Source organism: Ascidia mentula, chromosome 9 (genome assembly GCF_947561715.1).
Source record: "Ascidia mentula chromosome 9, kaAscMent1.1, whole genome shotgun sequence".
Classification (NCBI taxonomy): domain Eukaryota; kingdom Metazoa; phylum Chordata; class Ascidiacea; order Phlebobranchia; family Ascidiidae; genus Ascidia; species Ascidia mentula.
In genome coordinates, this window is record NC_138574.1 from 8,316,139 (window position 1) to 8,333,435 (window position 17,297).

The window sequence follows — 17,297 nt, forward strand, 5'->3', positions numbered from 1 at the left end:
CGACAATCGAGTAATTCTTTCTCAACCATTGTGCATGTCCGTTAAATAAAAGGTAATTTTTAACCTAATCAAAGAAACGTAAGAAAAATATTTTTCAAATAGGAAACAAGATTTCTCGGTCTCGGCCTTGTAGGAAAACTGTTTAGTTACGTTTTTACAGAGCATTGTAGTTTGAAGGTTACAATATAATATATTTACATCAGGATTGAGAATAACTGAGCACTGAGCAAATCTGCGTTCCTCAGGACGAAATCAATTTGAATGTTAAAATTGGGCCTTTTAACAAGCAAATGATACTGTCAGAATAGGCCATTTGTTTAGGTAGGTTAAACAAACGTGCCACGATACCTGAATGAAACACGCTACAAATAGGTTCTCCATACTGGTTGATTTCGCCCTCCTTGTGTTTGGGCCATCCCCGTATTTTATTGATCCATGTTTATTCAAATTTTGGCTTCAGGTTTTGTGGGCCATAACTATGTACTGTTGCTTGGAAACGAAACGAACCAATAACCGTTAAGTGGGGACGACGTCAAATGCCCTCTATAGCTGAAGTGGGTATAAGGAAATCATTTAATTGCTTAGTCACATAACGTTTGGACAAGATTTTAATTTCACTGAAAACTTGCCCCACTCGAACTCATTTTTAATTTTAAGATGCAGGAAGTTTTTATTTAACATAAAGATAGTAAATGGAATGAATGCACAGCTTTTAGTGAAAAAGTGAAGCAAGCGCGCTGTACATACGCCTAATCCATCTTATTAAATCTCACATTCGCTATATTAGGCATGTCGTTTTGAATAATGGTGCTCGTATTGTTTTACTCTGCATAATAACAAATAGTTTGAATATTGTTCTTTTTATAACCGCTTCTAAAACAAGGTAATGGACGAAGTATATTTCAACAGTAGGTTATACTTTAAATGGCAGATGTGACCATAAAGGTTGGTAAATTTTGTAGCACTTTGTTCTCTCCATTACTTGGTGCATGGCAAAATACGACAGAACAGTTGGAATTCTCCCATTAACCTTTTTGTGTTATTTTGTGAAAATCAGGGAATTAAAATTCCCCATACACACACAAGCCATATCGCACTGTCGATTGTTTTAAATCGGATTCATATATGTTTTAGAACACTCTATGACTACTGGTAAGTTGACCACTGTCAGATAAACTATGATAAGTGGATAAAAGCAATATAATATTTACAACTGGAACACAAATGTTCATAACTGTTAAAACATTAAGTGCTCGATCAGAAGACAACAAAAAATGAAACTTTATGACAATACTTCTTCAAGTGGTGCAACAAACCACATGTCAACGTACAATTTATCGTGTAACGTATGGACCGTTAAGACTTTATGGGTTCCTTTATTGGACAAATATCATACGAGAACCGTATGTTTATTTGCTACGGAATAAAATGGTGATTGATTACCTTTTCCAAAAATTGAAAGTCATTTAACCAGAAATACATCGTTTGTTGGCGGTTCTAGAAATAGAATTTCCTGCTGTCAATCGAAACAATATTTATGTGAATGAAATATGATTAACAACGCATCTTGAAACGTTAGGTAAAAAATCCATTTCCAATATTGTGGGGATTTCCTTTCGTGGGGGGCGTTGTCACAACAAATTATCGAAGGACAATATTGAGGTAAGCGAGGAACAACCCAGGATGGGTAGTTTTGTAATTTCGTTCAAGCATATAAAAATCTATCGTCCAGATCATTTATACACTAAACAATAGGATTAAAATTTGCAGTCACCAAGCTTGCGGTAAAGTGAGATCAAAAGTGCCTGAAAATTGCAAAATACAACACGACCAAAGAACAACAAGTTTGCCATCAAGCAGCAAAATCATAGGAAAAAAATGAAATTAGGCATACAGGAAGGAAATGTTAGACTGTATTCGGCTGTTAAGGTGTGTTACTGCCAAATATGCATCAAATAAAGCCGAAACTCTTCTTTTTAGCTCCGGAATATCTTGATCTTCTGCGTTATACCACTGCGACACATCGGGCACGTGACGAGACTTTGTGCGCATGCGTAACACGCGCACACGTGACCACAAGGCAACAGGACACAGTCGCTCTGAGAAAAAAAGGTTTGATTTTTTTAAGAAATCTCGGACTAACATATTTTTTTGAACATAATGATTAGTATTCAGAAACACAGGCAATTATTGTACGTTTGTAAAGGCTAATTTTCATTTCAAACTACACATCATAAACTTGGGTGTGAAAGGTGATTTGTAGGATACTTTCACATTTCCCTCAAAACGCATATGAATGAAGGACAAATATCCCATTTCAGGAATATGTTTATAAACTTTGATGTGATTCGAACCTGTTGATCGAGGCATACAACACATTCGTTTTCAATTTCCACATTTTCTTCAGCAGGTGATGGGGCGCTGGGTGTCGCTGTTGACGTTTCTGGTTCAGGTTGAAGTTCTTCAACCGGCGTTGGCTCTTTGCTGACATCTTGCGGTATATAGACCTTTTTCTTTTCGGCGATATAATTCTCTACTTCCCTAGAGAGAAACGGTGAAAAATGAACAAGCACAATACACTTTTTGCAAACCAAAATTCTTTTAGATGCCTTGGACCAAGAAGAATAGATTTAAACAAATTTGGGATTTTAATTATTTATGAGCGACTCTCAACCGTCACACACCAAATTTGTTCAATAAAATCCCACAAAGCGGGAACAAAAATTTTGAACACATTGTCATGACAACCCAGCAAGGCTTGTTACAACACCAATATCCTTTCAAAACATTTGTTTAAAGTTTAAAATTGCATTGCCAACTTTTTTGTCAAGGCCTATTCATACATATATTTTTTTCTTTCAGCATAGTTTATTATGGAAAAGGTAAGGACGATTTGATGGAAAAGTAAGATCTTACTTCATAATGTTTTGACGCAACCCGACTTCAAAAACTCCAATGGATTGTAATTTCCTTTCGTCGAGTTCTAACAAATTGTCCATGCTTATCTTGTGTCGTGCAAATGATGATGCATGGTGTTCGGCATTGCAATGCTGGAGTAGCTTGATTACACCAACATCCAAGCCCTCTTCCTAAATACACATCACACAGTGTAGTGTATTTAAAAGGCAATACACATCACACAGTGTAGTGGCAGATTAACTTCCAACAAAATATTTTTTTGTTTGTGATCATATCCACATAGAATAGATTCTTGAACCTGAACGTTCTGGGAATAAATTTGTTTACAATCAAGTGTTACTGTGGTATCTGTGGTGTTCTTAAATGGGGCTTGCTAACTGTATGATTTACCTTCTGAATTAGGACTTGTGGTTTAGTGTCAAGTAGTTTCTGATACTGCACCAACCAAAAGTCGATCTGGTCATCTTCTCTTTGTTGTTCCATCTCCATCTGTTAGTTGTGAGATGTTTATGGTAAATACAAAATTAAAAGTGTTATGAACATACCAGTCTTTGCTTCATCATTTCTTCATGATTTGCCTTTTCCTTTAGAAGTTGAACCAAAAGATCTGTGAGTTCAGCACGTAGGTTTTTCAACAGGTTCTGTCACAATTTACAACAATTTTAAACTCAATAATACAAAAAGAACAGCAACAAAGCAGCAACCAGGTAACACAAAATCTTCATGGGATAATGATTAAAAATACTTTCTCCTGTGTAACATTTGAAACAAGAAAGCTATCTAATTGGAGAGCACTACCTTGTCCTGCTGCATTTTTAGTTTAGTTTTCTTTGATTCCAGCATAGAAAGATCAGCAAGCTTTTCCTGCAACTCAGAGATTTCTGACAACAAACGTGACTGGACAGCATCTCGTTGGAAAAGTAATGTAGCAAATGCTTCTTTTTGAAGTCGTTCCTTATCAGAGTCAAAGTTGTACACATCAGATATTTATCAAAATACATAAAAATCCACAATATAAAGAGTTTGGGAAGTTACGAGATTACATCAGCTTAATTTTTACACATTTGCATAAAATTTGTTTGAAAAATACAATAAATGATAAGGAAAAAATGTAATCAGACTAATTTCTTGATACACTGCCACAAGAATAATATCAAGTGGTACCTGGTGAAGAATTTTTCCCACAAGCTCTTTCTGTGTTTTTCCTTGCTTCTTAAGTTCGTGCTGCAACTTGTATCCTTCCTCTCCAATTGATTCCTGTGCCCTTCTCATAACTAAGTCCTTCTCACCGAGATACTGGTCAATCATCATTTTGTATTGAGCATTTTCAGACAGAATTGACTCCATTGCAGCTAGAAATAAAGGTAATTAAAAGTTTTGCAAAATTTCAATCTTTGCTCAGCGTCGGCAAATAGAGAATGCCCAGTATCTAACAAATAAGGATTAAACAAAAAAATTAAAAATTCAATAAAGTTATTTCCTCACTTGCCACATAATATTAATAATGGTTGGAAAAAGTTGTAGTTGTGTTATATGTTGTTGTTTGGATGTAAAACCCCTACCTAACGTTTCTTCTTTTCTTTGTTGGTCGAGAACTTCTTTGGAAACACGGAACATCTCTATTTGCTGCTCTCTCTGTTTCCGCAATTCTTCAAGAAGTTGCTGCTGATTTTCTGACCTTAAATAAACACCAGTTAGTGTTACCCAACTGATTTGGACATTGTTACATCTGAAATTCATAATATATTTTAGAGGTCAAACATAATGATGAGATTTTTAAATGAAAACCATTAAAATTTTAAAGTTCATAAAATGGAGTTTCTAAAACAAACACTGATAAATGTATGTAAAACAGCTGTTTTAAATATTTTTTTCGATTTTAATTTTGATGCCAATATGACAAACTTGAATTTAATTTTTGAAAAAAGTACAATCTAAGGTTTATGGCATGGGCGGGCAACATACGGCCCGTGGGCCAGATCGGCCCACGACGGAATTTTGAGCAGCCCGCAGACAGTTTCCGGTCGTACATGATAATGTGGCCCGCGGCCACAGTCTGCCGCAATCCCCTACTACTTGCTTACTACGTCAAATTATAGTGATTGTTAGTTATTCTTTAGTTCTTTTTTTTCTTTGTGTTTTTAGATTTTTTGTTTTCGGTTGAAATTAGATTTAGAATTTACAGTAAATATGCGGCCCGCCAAGTACTTCATTTTCCCATATTAGGCCCGACGACTGGAGATGTTGCCCGCCCCTGGTTTAAGGTATAGTTTAAAGAATTGTTTTGTTTAGTATCATTACTTTTCCTTGTCATTGAGCAACTTGTCAACAAGCTGTTTTGACTCAATCTCAACTTGTTTCACCAACTGCAGAGCCATTGCCTTTTCTTGGTCTTTCTTTGCTTGTTGCTCCTTCATGGTCTTGTCAAATTTGATCGTTTCCTTGTTTGAAAAACAAACAAAGATATTGGTTATCTTTAGACCATGCATACATCTAACACCACAGGTCATATCCTCAGCATGATTTTGTATGTTTAGAAAGAGGTTGTGATTGCTAGTAGCCCTGGATGACTCATGGCCTGCAGACTTTTAGAAAAAAACATGTTGCGTGGTTATGTGCTACTTGTCTATGTGTTAATGTAAAGGTTTAAACAATCAGGTATTTCAAAGTTAATTGCAATTGCTTTAAAATTATAAAATTATTCTTGATGAAAAGTTTGATGAAAAGTTCAGTTGTGCTACATGTGCAATTGTTTTCTTCCAAGACACATACACCCTGCAATACTTTATTATGACACATAATTCAATTTTTTTTCAGCACTGTTTTCAAGAGAAAATGCATTCACTCAAGTGAAACATAAACTGGCAAACATCTGTACCTAAATTGGCAATGTCCAACAAAAATGATGGTACCTCTCTTAAAAAAGCTTGAGCTTTTTGTTTGTCATCTTTGGCCTGGCTTGATAAAACTGCTTGCAGGCGTTGTTCTTCAGCCAACTGTCTTTCCAGTTCGAGCTGTTGTTTGACCCTTTCCTCCTTGTTCCATAAGACAGTGAATTTTAATCAGAAAAATGAACAAATCAACAACCAACATAATCTTATGCTATAAATTATTTTTATAAAGTAAGTAACAGATTGTCATGCACAACTGTAAAATAATTTAAGTAAAATAAAAATGTTCATTCCAAAAGCTTATGACTGCCCATGCAACATATAGGGCAAAAAGTAGCCACTCACGCACTCAAGAAACACTGTAGTTCAAGTATTTGAACAAATATTTCTTTAAAATATATGTTACCTTTTTTCTTTGGTACTGCTCAATGGTGTTCTAAAAAGAACAAAAATGTGACATGCAATATTTTGGGCCATGCAAGCAGCCATCTACAAGTAATGACTTCGCCAAAATCAAAGCAATAAACACCATAGTCAATATTCATTATTGTTTCTACTACTACAAAGCATAATGGAGCTTGAGCAATAAAAGCAGGTTTGGATTCGCAAATGACTGCACTAAAAACAGCCTAAAACTAGCCCTAAGGTGGATGAATTAATCAAATTGTACAAGCATTATAACAGCGTATTGCCATCATTAAATGTCCAGCCATATCAGGAATAGTGCTTGTTGAGGCAAAAAACACATCACTTGCAAAAAAGGAAACACACATGACGACACTGCATCTGTCATACACGAGACATACATGAAAATAAGATACTGCATGTGGACTTACAGTGGTTGCAATGCCAGGATCAATGCGAGGGGAAACTGGTCCGCCATCAGTTTCAGTAAGAACACTTGCCAATGCTTGGGAGGGAGGAATATAATCGATACCTATATCTGTGATTAGTTGTTGATTATTACAAAATAAGTGGTGGAAATTTGAAGGTAAATAATGCCAACCCACCTTTGCACATAAACTTTTGCATTTCTTCCAATCCTTCAGTGGCGATCACTGTCAAAAAAGGCACATTCAATAGTTTACAGACAATCTATCTTGAGTCACCGTATCATATGTATAAATGGATATATCAGTTATCAGCCTCTTACTGAGACAACAATTTTTCCCTGTTTCTGACCAACTTAACAGAAATGTTTACGCTTTGGCATGTCATAAGATCTGGGTTATTTAACCCTCTGTCTGACAGGAAACAAATATATATAAATACAAATATATATGTTTTTATTTCAAATCATTCAGTGGTACCTGATTACAAACATGCTGAAAATAATTTATTTTTTCACTGGCCAATTTTGAAGTAAATTTCAAAAAACAAACAGCAATTATTTTAATACAAAGAATGAAGAAATAATTTTACTTACTTGGTGGTGGGTACTCCATCAATGAAGCATTCGAAAGCACAAGGACCTCTAATGTTCGCACATGGCACAATGTTTTTGGCAGGTAATACACTTTATTGGTGCCACTTATATCCAGTGTACGCAGGCAACTGAGCTTTTGCACACTAGCCGGTAAACAGTTGAGAAAATTGTCTACAAGTACAGTTTGATCCATTTGTTATAGTCTTACCGAATTAGGCATTGTTCTCATATACTTCTTTATTAGAAAAAACTGCACTGTATATGAAATGTATTTGCAAACTCCTACAACAATTATTAACAAGTAGATGGGATTGTTTGAATAAAATACCTCTTAGCAAAAGTGTTTGCAGGCGTTTAAGATTGCCGAAGGACGGAGGTAGTTCCGACAACTGGTTGTTTTCCACATTTAATACCTAAAGGAAAGTTCATTATGGTTATTATTTGCTATAAACCCATGGTTGCTAGCTATTTTTCCAATGGCCACAAGTAAAGGGTGTATTTTTCACCAAAATAAACTATTGATAAAAATTAAGTTTGTGGTTAAAATATTAAATTAATTCAAAAGTAAATCTATGTAACCATGGTGCTTGACTAGTCCTACCATTTTTATTGAACTCATAGTTATAGTTAAACTGTCAAAAATACATAAAACCTATTTTTGCAATGTGGGCTAGTCTTTTACTTGTGTGCCAGTCAAAAATTAGTTTGTCCCAGTTTGTGAAACAATAATCTACTACAATTACAATCATTTATGTGGTGCATAATGTTTGCTTACACAGAATTCATGCAACCGCATTGGATATTGGGTTACATTTAAGGATGATTATTTTTGTTAAAATAGTACTGTGTGTAGCATACTGTAATTGTCAGGGCTTGTCTGAATACAGATCTCACTAATAATCAGAAACGCTTATGTGGGCTAGGTATGAAAATCCTGCAGGCAAAAACCTTAATTGGGAACAAAATAAGGAAAATCCTTGCCAGTGGCAACAACAAACAAAATTCTACTCAAAAAAAAATAGAAAAAAATTCATAATTCTGGATTGACTCTGCTGTCACACATTAAAAAGTCATAGTAGTAGCCCAAATACACCAATTTCCACCCAAAACAATAATGTTTTTAACTGTACCTGCAAGTTCACCAATTCTCCCAAGTCATCAGGCAGTTGGGTAATCCTGTTTTTGTGCAAATCCAATATCTTAATCATTTAAACATTAGTTTAGGTCAAATTAAAACCCAAAACCTTAAAAGCTTAAGGTATGTTACCTTCAAGGTTGAAAAATCTGACATCTTTCCCCCTTCAGGTCCAGGTTGAAATAACTTTAGCAAATTTGTGTGTAAAATCAAACTTTCCATTCGCAGAACACGACATTGTGAAAACACGGATTGGGAAATTGCTCTTATTTCACAAGCGCTCAAATCAAACACCCTGTTAGGATTGTCTTTGGCAAGCACCATAAGATGTTCAAAGCGTTTTCTTGCCTCCTTGCTCTGTTTTTTGCTTCCAAAAACAGGCATGTTTTGGAATTTGTGCAACAGCACACACAAATCAAACAATAGTTGTTCTTTACAGAAAATTAGCTTTTAGTGCCCTGGGGAATGTGCGGATGCAATAGTTAAATAATTTAATTATTTTATTGGCTCAAAAAAAAAACGAACAAGCAATTAGGAAATTAGTTTAGGGTAGCATTCTTTACAAGATTGTAACAATATATTCTCCCAACACAATTTAAATGTTGACAACTTGGCATGCAAAAGGTATTTTTGATCACTGCAACTACAACAAAACATACATAAAGCTTGAAAAGCGGTCATGCATCTACTTCAAATGTGAGTGTTTTAACTTTGTTTACCTTTTGAAGCACAACAACAAACAATTGACCGTGGGGCAGTTGATTAGTATAGTATGTTGTATAAGTGGTACAAAGTTAAATACAACTAGGATGCACCCACGTGTGTTTGTCGAAAACGCAAAACCTACAAATCGTTTGTTTCTGCAAACAAAATAATATCCCAGTTCAGTTGAACGACACAAACCTGATTGGCAAGATGACAAGTTTCCGAATAGTGACGTCAAAGCACGTGATCCTAAGGGAAATCACCTGTATATGTTCGATGTCCTGCAAAACGAGAGGTTTTTTCAAAGGCGCAAAAGCGTAAATTTGTTTCGCAATGGCCTCTTTACTGTCGGCCCTTGTCAATACCAGCTGTAGACCGCCTCTATGTAGCCACTGTTTGTTGCTAAATAGCCTTCGTGTCATATCCAGGTGGAATAACGTCAGTTGCAGACTTAATCAATGACAAAACCTTGCTGCCGAAAAAAGGAATTCTAAACATTCTGCATAATGAGGAAAGTTGTCAAATTGTTGTTTGTTGAATTGACTTATCTTCTATTAGAAGGCAACGTTTATACATCTGCTGCGTTTTTTAAGGATTTGTCACGTTGATGTTAATAGCCCAAAACGTCATTTAAACCCAAATTAGTTTCATAAGTCAGTGGTTGTGTGAATAAACTATAAAGTTTTTAGGAATATATAAAGTTTGGTGATGAAAGACTCCGCAAAGTGCAAGAAATCAAACTGCGCCCCTGTGCAGCACACAGAAGAGTCAAAAACGGTGAGATTTTATGCGCAAATATACCAACAAATATTCAAGCCTACATAAAACAACTTTTTAAGCTTGAGTTAGAAATAACTTTTTGATACTGGTGTATTAAAAATTGCCCAAAGGCAGAAGTACCGGAAGGACATGATGGCGGATTCGGGTGGGTGATTGTGTTTAGTTGTTTCGTTATTGAAGGCTATGTGTTCGGAACCATTCGATGCTTCTCCGTCTTTCTTAACCCCTTTCAACAGGAATATAAAACAACAAATAACATGGTATGTTTATGCAATCTTAAAATTCTAAAGTAAGTTGGATTTTTGTGATAGTATAGTCTTTTCTCTGCAACATTTCCAAGCATGTTTTCTTTGTTCGTCTGCAAATTCCAGTGTTTTAACCTAAAAGTAGATATTATGTCACCATGCAACCGGTCATAAACGTTCACGAATAAAGCTTTTGGTGCGATGTATCATCCTATTTTGAAAAAGGTATCTTGGATTCCGTCCATATGCCTCGCTTTACTTCATTCCTCTGGTATGCTGGCTAGTCAGATGAGTAAAAGGTTGGGTGCCCGGACGGTGGTTATAATCGGCGGTTTACTGACCTCTAGTGGATTTATCGTAGCTTCGTTTGCCAACAACATAGCGTATGTCTATCTCGGTATCGGACTGGCTTCAGGTAGGTTAAAGTTACAACGTACAAAAATCTTAGTCTGGTAGGAAAAATGTTGAATTTAACGTGTTTCTGTTTATTTCAAGGTTTGGGCTTTGGTCTTGCCTATATTCCTTCCAATGTTCTTGTTGGACAATATTTCACAAAACGAAAAGCCCTGGCCTATTGCATCACATCAACTGGAGGACCAGTTGCTTCTTTTGTGTTTGCACCTCTGTTTCAAGTGCGTTTTCTATGAAATAATTTTTTTTCAACCTTCAAGTCACCTTATTTGTATTTGGTTTAACAAGAACATAACTTATACAAATCACTGACTTGTTTGCATGCTTGAAGGTACTGGTGGATCGCTATTCCCTCAGCACAGCGCTGCGTATTATCGCCGGTTTATTATCAACCATATCTATTTGCGGGATCTCAATGATTTTACCAAAGAAGACTTCAGACGTTGAAAATGGAATAATCAATTCTGCGTTTACAGTTGACGACACCCCGTTTCGTGAGCACGGTTAGTTTTCCTAAATATACTTCACATAAATGCCAATAATTTTACAGTTTTTTGAACAGCATAATAAACAATGTGGAGCCAATAATATAAATTGTGTATAAGCTGCAGACAGATGGCCACTGTTTCGACCTAAAACGTCTCATCAGTGCAGCTGGTGTTTGGTCAGCAAAGTCGTCTGATAGTCACACCAGCTGCACTGATGGGACCTTTTAGGTCGAAACAGTGGCCATCTGTCTGTAGCTTATACACAGCATAATAAACTTTTACCTTTTGATATGCAACGATTGTTGAGACTTGGTGTTGATTCGCATGTAATGACATTTATCATACGTTGCCCTTTTTAGTATTGTCAGACATTCCTGAAATGACGGATGTGGATTCAAGCAGCTCTGAGGACGAAGGCGAGGCAAAGAAACGATCAATTAGGGAAATTTTACAAAGAAGAAAGAGCTTCGGTGGCTTTGATCATTTTCCTATTATGAACACAAGGCAATCTGCTATGCTTTTTTCCTTTTGTGGTTCGCGTTGTTATGTTACGTCGTACTGATGTGTATCTATTTCTGCGCTTGAATGAAAATTACCAACATGCCATTAAATATTAAGGAAACACAACTGAAATTCCACAAGCTTGCTTTGTTAACACATACCGCTATTTCTAACATCTAATCAACAATCGCATGTATTCAGCAAACGACACTCCACCCAACGTAAACGAAGACATTTTGAATTTGCTCCCCAAAGGGACGAATTGATTCGCTGCAGAGAAGTGCAAAACAAAAAGGAAATGGTTGCATATCAATCCACATCCGAGCAAAAACAATCCAACCTACATCCTATCACGAATGAGGTAAAAATAACTGTTTTGTCTTATGTGCGGAAGTATTATGCTGCTGAATCAACTTACTGAATATATATACTGTCTTTGGCCTTACATTTACGAACTTAAGTTATTACCAAACCAACTTCCCCTCGGGTTTTTTTGCCAGGCTAGTTAGCACAATAGCACTGTATCAAAATCTTACCGTATTAGCAATTGTTTGGCGTCCTCCAAACCAATTTAAATTTTAAAATGGTTGGTGTAACTTTTGTTTCACAACACGCGACTCTTTTTCAGAATTTATCCGAAAATTTTACTGAAAGTCAAGACGGATTGCAATGGGAATTACTCACACAATCTCCGTTTGTTGTGTATTGCTTTGTGGGGTTGTGCATTGGTGCCGGAGCGTTTACACCCAATGTATTTCTTGTCCCCCATGTCGTATCGCGGGGTTTCGTCAGTTTCGATGCCGCAATCCTAGTTTCAATTATGAGTGGAGTTTCAATTATAAGCAGGTAAACAGAACCATGTTAAATAATTTATATTTTGCAGCAGCTTTTCATGTCTACCTTTTCATTGTAGTGCTTTTGCCAGTGACTTGCTTGATATTAATTTCGTTTTTAACAGCTTGGCGAGTGGTTGGTTCATCGCAATCTCTTCCGCAATGCTTATGTACTATGATGTAATATCACTTTTCTTGCTGGGACTTTCCTGCATCCTATGTCCTTTAGCCGAATCCTACAACCAATTGGTGATATTTTGCGTGTGCTTTGGACTTTTTCTCGGTTGGTCAAAATTATTTTATTTTCACCGGCCTTATTTTTCGTCAATTGTGTTTTTTGCTAAAATGAAAAAAAAATTTTGCTTCAATGAAAAAAGCGTAGCCTGGGTACTTTTTACCAGGTAGCAAGGACCATATATATTATGATACACATTTACATGGGTCTACACCAGAGGTTTCCGAAAATGCGACATACGTATACTGGTGGTCGGATTTATTCGCTTTACAGCTCATGCTATAAATGTATTGCCATATATAATAACCATGATGTTTAACAACAGGTGCGACAATGGCCCTACCCTTTTCTGTTCTGTGTGAAGTGGTCGGCACAGATTGCTTGTACAGTGGCTTTGCGTTTTTTATGATGGTGACAAGCATCGCCGTTCTTATCACACCACCCTTCGCAGGTTAGTCGGTGATAATAAGTCATCAGTGGCAACAATATTCCTCACAATTCACGTGCAATTATAACGGATGCATTAGCTCCTAAAGGACGAGTTTCAGTAACATGAAATTCACAACTGATGACAATCCCTGTGCCGCAGGTTGGCTTGTCGACGTCACTGGATCGCACGATGCCATCTTTTACGTCTCCGGGGCTGCTCTTTTGTTGGCTTCACTTGGTGTTCTATTCATCACACTTTGTACAGAAGTATCAGTCGAAGAAACAGAAACCGAAGTTGAAAATGATGGGACAAGCAATGTACCTAATGATAAATACTATTTGGTTGTGCAAAAATATCTCAGACAAGTACTGATGTGCCTTTTGTTGCTGTTTCCTTTAGAAGCAAGTGTGATCATATGCAATATGTAACCAGAGTTTATCCCAATTTGCACTGTTTATTTGCGTACTTCGTCCCTGAGGAAACGGGTTTGAGATAAAGCATAACCATACTTTAACTAACCCTAATCAGGTAACTTACAAAAACGTCGTTTTACGACAATTTTAACTTCTAGGTTCCTTCAACCGCGGTTGAAAAACAAGAAACAACATCGTTTTCTGTAACCAGACAGCAACGTATCAACTCGTCCCACGGCAGTGAGTGGATTTGTAAAATAGTCTAATATTTTAAGAACAATATAGTTCTTACCAACATTTAAACTGAGTAATCCTTTTCTAACAGTTAATTTGTTTTGATTAGGTTTGTACAGTGGTGAAAGCATGGAGCAGACACAACCACAAGAACGTAGTAATAAGAATATACCGGTTCCAAGAGGTCAGCGTATCAGAAGACAAAGCATATTGCTAAGCACAGGAAGGTTGGTCACTGTTTCTTTTTTCAAGACATTGATGCCCTGTTTTGCATATTTTACTTCCATATATTTTTGAAGGCCGAAGAGAAGGAACACAGATCGGGCGAAACAAGTTCTGCCGCCTTTAAAACGAAGAAAATCACTCGTATAGGAAAGTTTGATCGAAAGTCTTTTTGACATGTCGGTTTTGATTAATGTAATCGATGTTGTAGACGAAAATGTCATCTTCATTGTACAGGAACACAAAAAGCGCAAGAGTTTCATTTTCCATGCACATTTTTATTGCAAACTTTTGTTAAAGTTTAAATGTGTTATTTTATCTAACATACAGATCTTGTGCATGTAAACAAGCGTTTTTGGTGTCGATTTGTCAATGTCAAAACAAAGATTGGTATCACAAAAAAACTACTGCGCTGTATACTGTAAAGTTAAAGCGATGTTTTGTGTGTCCTGCAAAGTGCTCATCTCAGTTAAATTGTATGTACTTGAAGTGACACAAAATTCCGTGTATTAATGTGTCAATGTATGGTTCCAGCAAAGCTGTAGAGCTTGTGCATTATTGATGCAGCGGTTAACACCTTTTCTTGAATAATACAACATGGTGGGTATAGTGGTGCCACAATGTGTCGTCTCAGTCGTTTAACGCGACAGCAGTTGGAATGGCAATGCGTTGTGCCGGAAAGTTAACACATAAATCAATACCTATTTTTTGCTCAATGGATTTTCGTTCAATTGTGCAGAAAGAAATATAAAGTAAAGATGAAAAAGGGCAGAGGATGATGCACATCTCCATAGTTTTAGTTTTTTTGATTTGTTTATTTCTGTTATTGGTGCCTATATATATTTTTTTGCTGCTTGTGGTAGAAAATGAGAGAATGCAAAGGCCGCCAAATGGCCCTATTAAAATTTTATGAGCGAATTGCATTTTCATGCATTGGAATAGAAGGCACGGTACATCTTAATCATGGTCGGGAATCTTGCAGCGCAGTTTTAAAGCAATTGCCTTCACCCAGGTCCTCACAATGCATAGATGCCTCTATAGAGAGTTTGTTATGCCAGGTTGCCAATTCTTTTCGGTAATAATGGAAAGGAAAGTTTAACTTTGGTTTGGAGTGTTTTGCTGAGCATAGCCTTAAAATACTTTCCAAGTGTACTTGTATATGAGCTGACATACCGTTAATTTAAAGAATTATTGTGCATTTACTATGTAACTATTAAGTGAGGTCGTTCGGCCATTCTTTGTATGGCATTGGCGCACGATGGAAGGGTTAAAGCCAGTTAATACCACTGCATCCTGCCTCAGTCTTATGGCTTACCTCATACTACATCTGTCCTATGTCTGTCGATCGACTGCTAACGCACACGTTCTATATAGAGAGTAAAGGATCAAAAATAGCAACCAAAGCCCGCTGGAAAGTAGTTTGGAATGCGTCGTCACGTCATGACGTAACCAGTAGCGATGGTGCTTTGAACTGTCCCATAACATTGCTGCAACAGAATTAACTTATCACTTGATTGGCGTGTCGATAGCGTGGCTCATTGATTTATTGGCGCCAGGCCTGTGGTACGAACACAGGACCAGGACGTCCGCACGCATACGATACGACGTACTTGTGGCCACTTTGTACCTGCAGCGGTGCTGACCATATTTCAGTTCAGGAAGAAACACGTTTATTGAGAAAATACAGTTAATATTCAGCTTTCTGAGCAGTGATAGTTGGTAGCGAAAATAAACCGACTTGTTTGATGTACAAGTCTACTAAATCAACGCAATATTGTAGGAGAGGTTTTAGTGATTCTTAATTGTATTCATGCGTCTAAACCTATGCTTTCGTATCGAGCTTCGGCGCTTACCTTTCAATGGCACTGTCGTTTACAGACGCATCGTTGTGACATTTGAGATTTAATTTCCTTGCTGTACGAAGTGCGGGAGAAGGTTTATCTTAAAGCAGCCTCTTGTCCGCCAAATTCCCGTACGCTATCCTGTGGATCAATGCCTGATCGATAAAAACAAATAGCAAGCAGGTGGAGCAGGGAAATCACCCGCTGCGGCAGGCAAGTGAGGAGGTTGATTGCTAATAAATGCTTATATTTTTTAGATTGCCTGCCTTACGAGTAGCGGCGCGGGACTGCAATAAAACGATCAAGATTATTAAAAAATATCGACTGGTAATGTTGCGATGCCTGTTTTTTATTTACAAGGGAGCATATAACTAATGGAAAGCATTGCTAGTTTACCGTCAGCTGCAAAGGAACCATAGGAAGCAGACTTCCCGTGGGGATGTTCAACGTCATACGACTACATTGAATTACATAAAGCCGCCTTATCGGATTTGTCAAGGCGTTATTAGTCATGTGGAGGTCTGAAGCATATTTCTGGCAAAAAAGCACATATGTGCATACGCCCAAGTATCAACTTTCGCGATTTATAAGTTGCATAGAGATGGAATGGTAGCAAATGTCAGATCGATATAGCAGCTGTGTCAGGTTACATTGCAGGGTCAAGACAGGCTGTGTGTATAGTAGAGCAATAAAAACAGTAGAGAGTGACTCCCACCAAGGCTAGAGGTGCTCATTCTGTATATGCTGTGTTTGTTTCTTCGCAGCCTTTCTGTCCACAGCACGAGCCACGTTTGCTTTCCGCTTGGAACATCAATTGAAAATCGTTTGTGTAACACCAGATTGTGCACTGACGTAGTTAAACAAGTATTGATCCAAATTTTGCCTGATATGGCGATATCTGCTGAGTACAACATATGTCGGAATATGGTGGTTATTGCCTTTTTGTCACTTGTCACGCCTGCTGCCAAAAGGGCTTGACAAATGTTAATAGTGTAATGTAACATAGGAGGTGTGAAACGAAGTGTTTCGTCCTTCGTAAATTTGTCAAACTGCTTTTATCACTTCTGTTGTAAATTGTAGATATGCATACATTGTCGTCGGCTTTGTGCCAAAGTTCTGTCCAATACGGTACGAAATGACAACCATTTGCTTGACCTGGCAATATGTAATCTATGATCTCGAGCTTTTACGTCAATACGAGGCGACAAATGTCAAATCAATATATTATATTGTCCCTTGTGGCGGGCCTTTCATTTTTCTTGTCTAAATTTGGTTGGAAAATATGCGTCCAACTCTTGGCCCAGGGGCAAAATGCGACCAGGTTTTAAATGATATTTCATAATTTTGATACGAAAAACTATCTGCCACTATTTTTCTGTTTTCAGTATCAAAAATAAAGACTTTCGAACGACATACATATTCGTGTTTGTGTAAAAGAACATAAGCGCTAAATTAATATATTACTGTCGTTTTATAACTGCGACTAGTTTATATGAACTCATGAGGTTAAAAATTTAAAAATCCTTGTCGTGTAAAGCGGTTTATAAAGTCCATATAGACATATCTTTTTAAGTGTGTACATATATGA

At 37.0% G+C, this 17,297-nt stretch overlaps 2 protein-coding genes across 2 annotated transcripts; one reads left to right on the plus strand and one right to left on the minus strand.

Annotated features, from left to right (window-relative positions):
• Nucleotides 1-783: 783 nt before the first annotated feature.
• Nucleotides 784-8,825, minus strand: LOC145914381 (E3 ubiquitin-protein ligase LRSAM1-like). The gene is made up of 17 exons (XM_083002208.1): nucleotides 8,504-8,825; nucleotides 8,367-8,435; nucleotides 7,565-7,649; nucleotides 7,237-7,407; nucleotides 6,821-6,868; nucleotides 6,647-6,753; nucleotides 6,217-6,246; nucleotides 5,832-5,954; nucleotides 5,221-5,360; nucleotides 4,482-4,597; nucleotides 4,084-4,271; nucleotides 3,718-3,873; nucleotides 3,465-3,560; nucleotides 3,310-3,408; nucleotides 2,917-3,089; nucleotides 2,355-2,541; nucleotides 784-2,099 (listed from the first exon to the last, which is right to left on the minus strand). The coding sequence occupies exons 1-17, from the start codon at nucleotides 8,753-8,755 to the stop codon at nucleotides 1,977-1,979; spliced, it is 2,163 nt and encodes a 720-aa protein (XP_082858334.1). The 5' UTR covers nucleotides 8,756-8,825; the 3' UTR covers nucleotides 784-1,976.
• Nucleotides 8,826-9,784: 959 nt separating this feature from the next.
• Nucleotides 9,785-14,018, plus strand: LOC145914502 (monocarboxylate transporter 13-like). The gene is made up of 14 exons (XM_083002324.1): nucleotides 9,785-9,853; nucleotides 9,967-10,116; nucleotides 10,327-10,516; nucleotides 10,597-10,733; nucleotides 10,844-11,015; nucleotides 11,360-11,504; nucleotides 11,703-11,862; nucleotides 12,130-12,347; nucleotides 12,460-12,617; nucleotides 12,895-13,020; nucleotides 13,159-13,316; nucleotides 13,571-13,652; nucleotides 13,756-13,873; nucleotides 13,946-14,018. Exons 1-14 carry the CDS (start codon nucleotides 9,785-9,787, stop codon nucleotides 14,016-14,018), a joined length of 1,956 nt encoding a protein of 651 aa, XP_082858450.1.
• The last annotated feature ends 3,279 nt before the right edge of the window (nucleotides 14,019-17,297 follow it).

Excerpts from the sequence above, each read along its gene's own strand:
- LOC145914502 (XM_083002324.1), top strand. The coding sequence starts at position 9,785 with ATGAAAGACTCCGCAAAGTGCAAGAAATCAAACTGCGCCCCTGTGCAG. Across the intron at positions 12,618-12,894 it reads GTGCTTTGGACTTTTTCTCG|GTGCGACAATGGCCCTACCC; the intron begins GTTGGTCAAAAT and ends GTTTAACAACAG. Across the intron at positions 13,874-13,945 it reads ATATTGCTAAGCACAGGAAG|GCCGAAGAGAAGGAACACAG; the intron begins GTTGGTCACTGT and ends ATATTTTTGAAG.
- LOC145914381 (XM_083002208.1), bottom strand. The coding sequence starts at position 8,755 with ATGCCTGTTTTTGGAAGCAAAAAACAGAGCAAGGAGGCAAGAAAACGC. Across the intron at positions 5,361-5,831 it reads CTCAAGCTTTTTTAAGAGAG|GAAACGATCAAATTTGACAA; the intron begins GTACCATCATTT and ends TTTTCAAACAAG. Across the intron at positions 3,409-3,464 it reads AAATGATGAAGCAAAGACTG|ATGGAGATGGAACAACAAAG; the intron begins GTATGTTCATAA and ends CACAACTAACAG.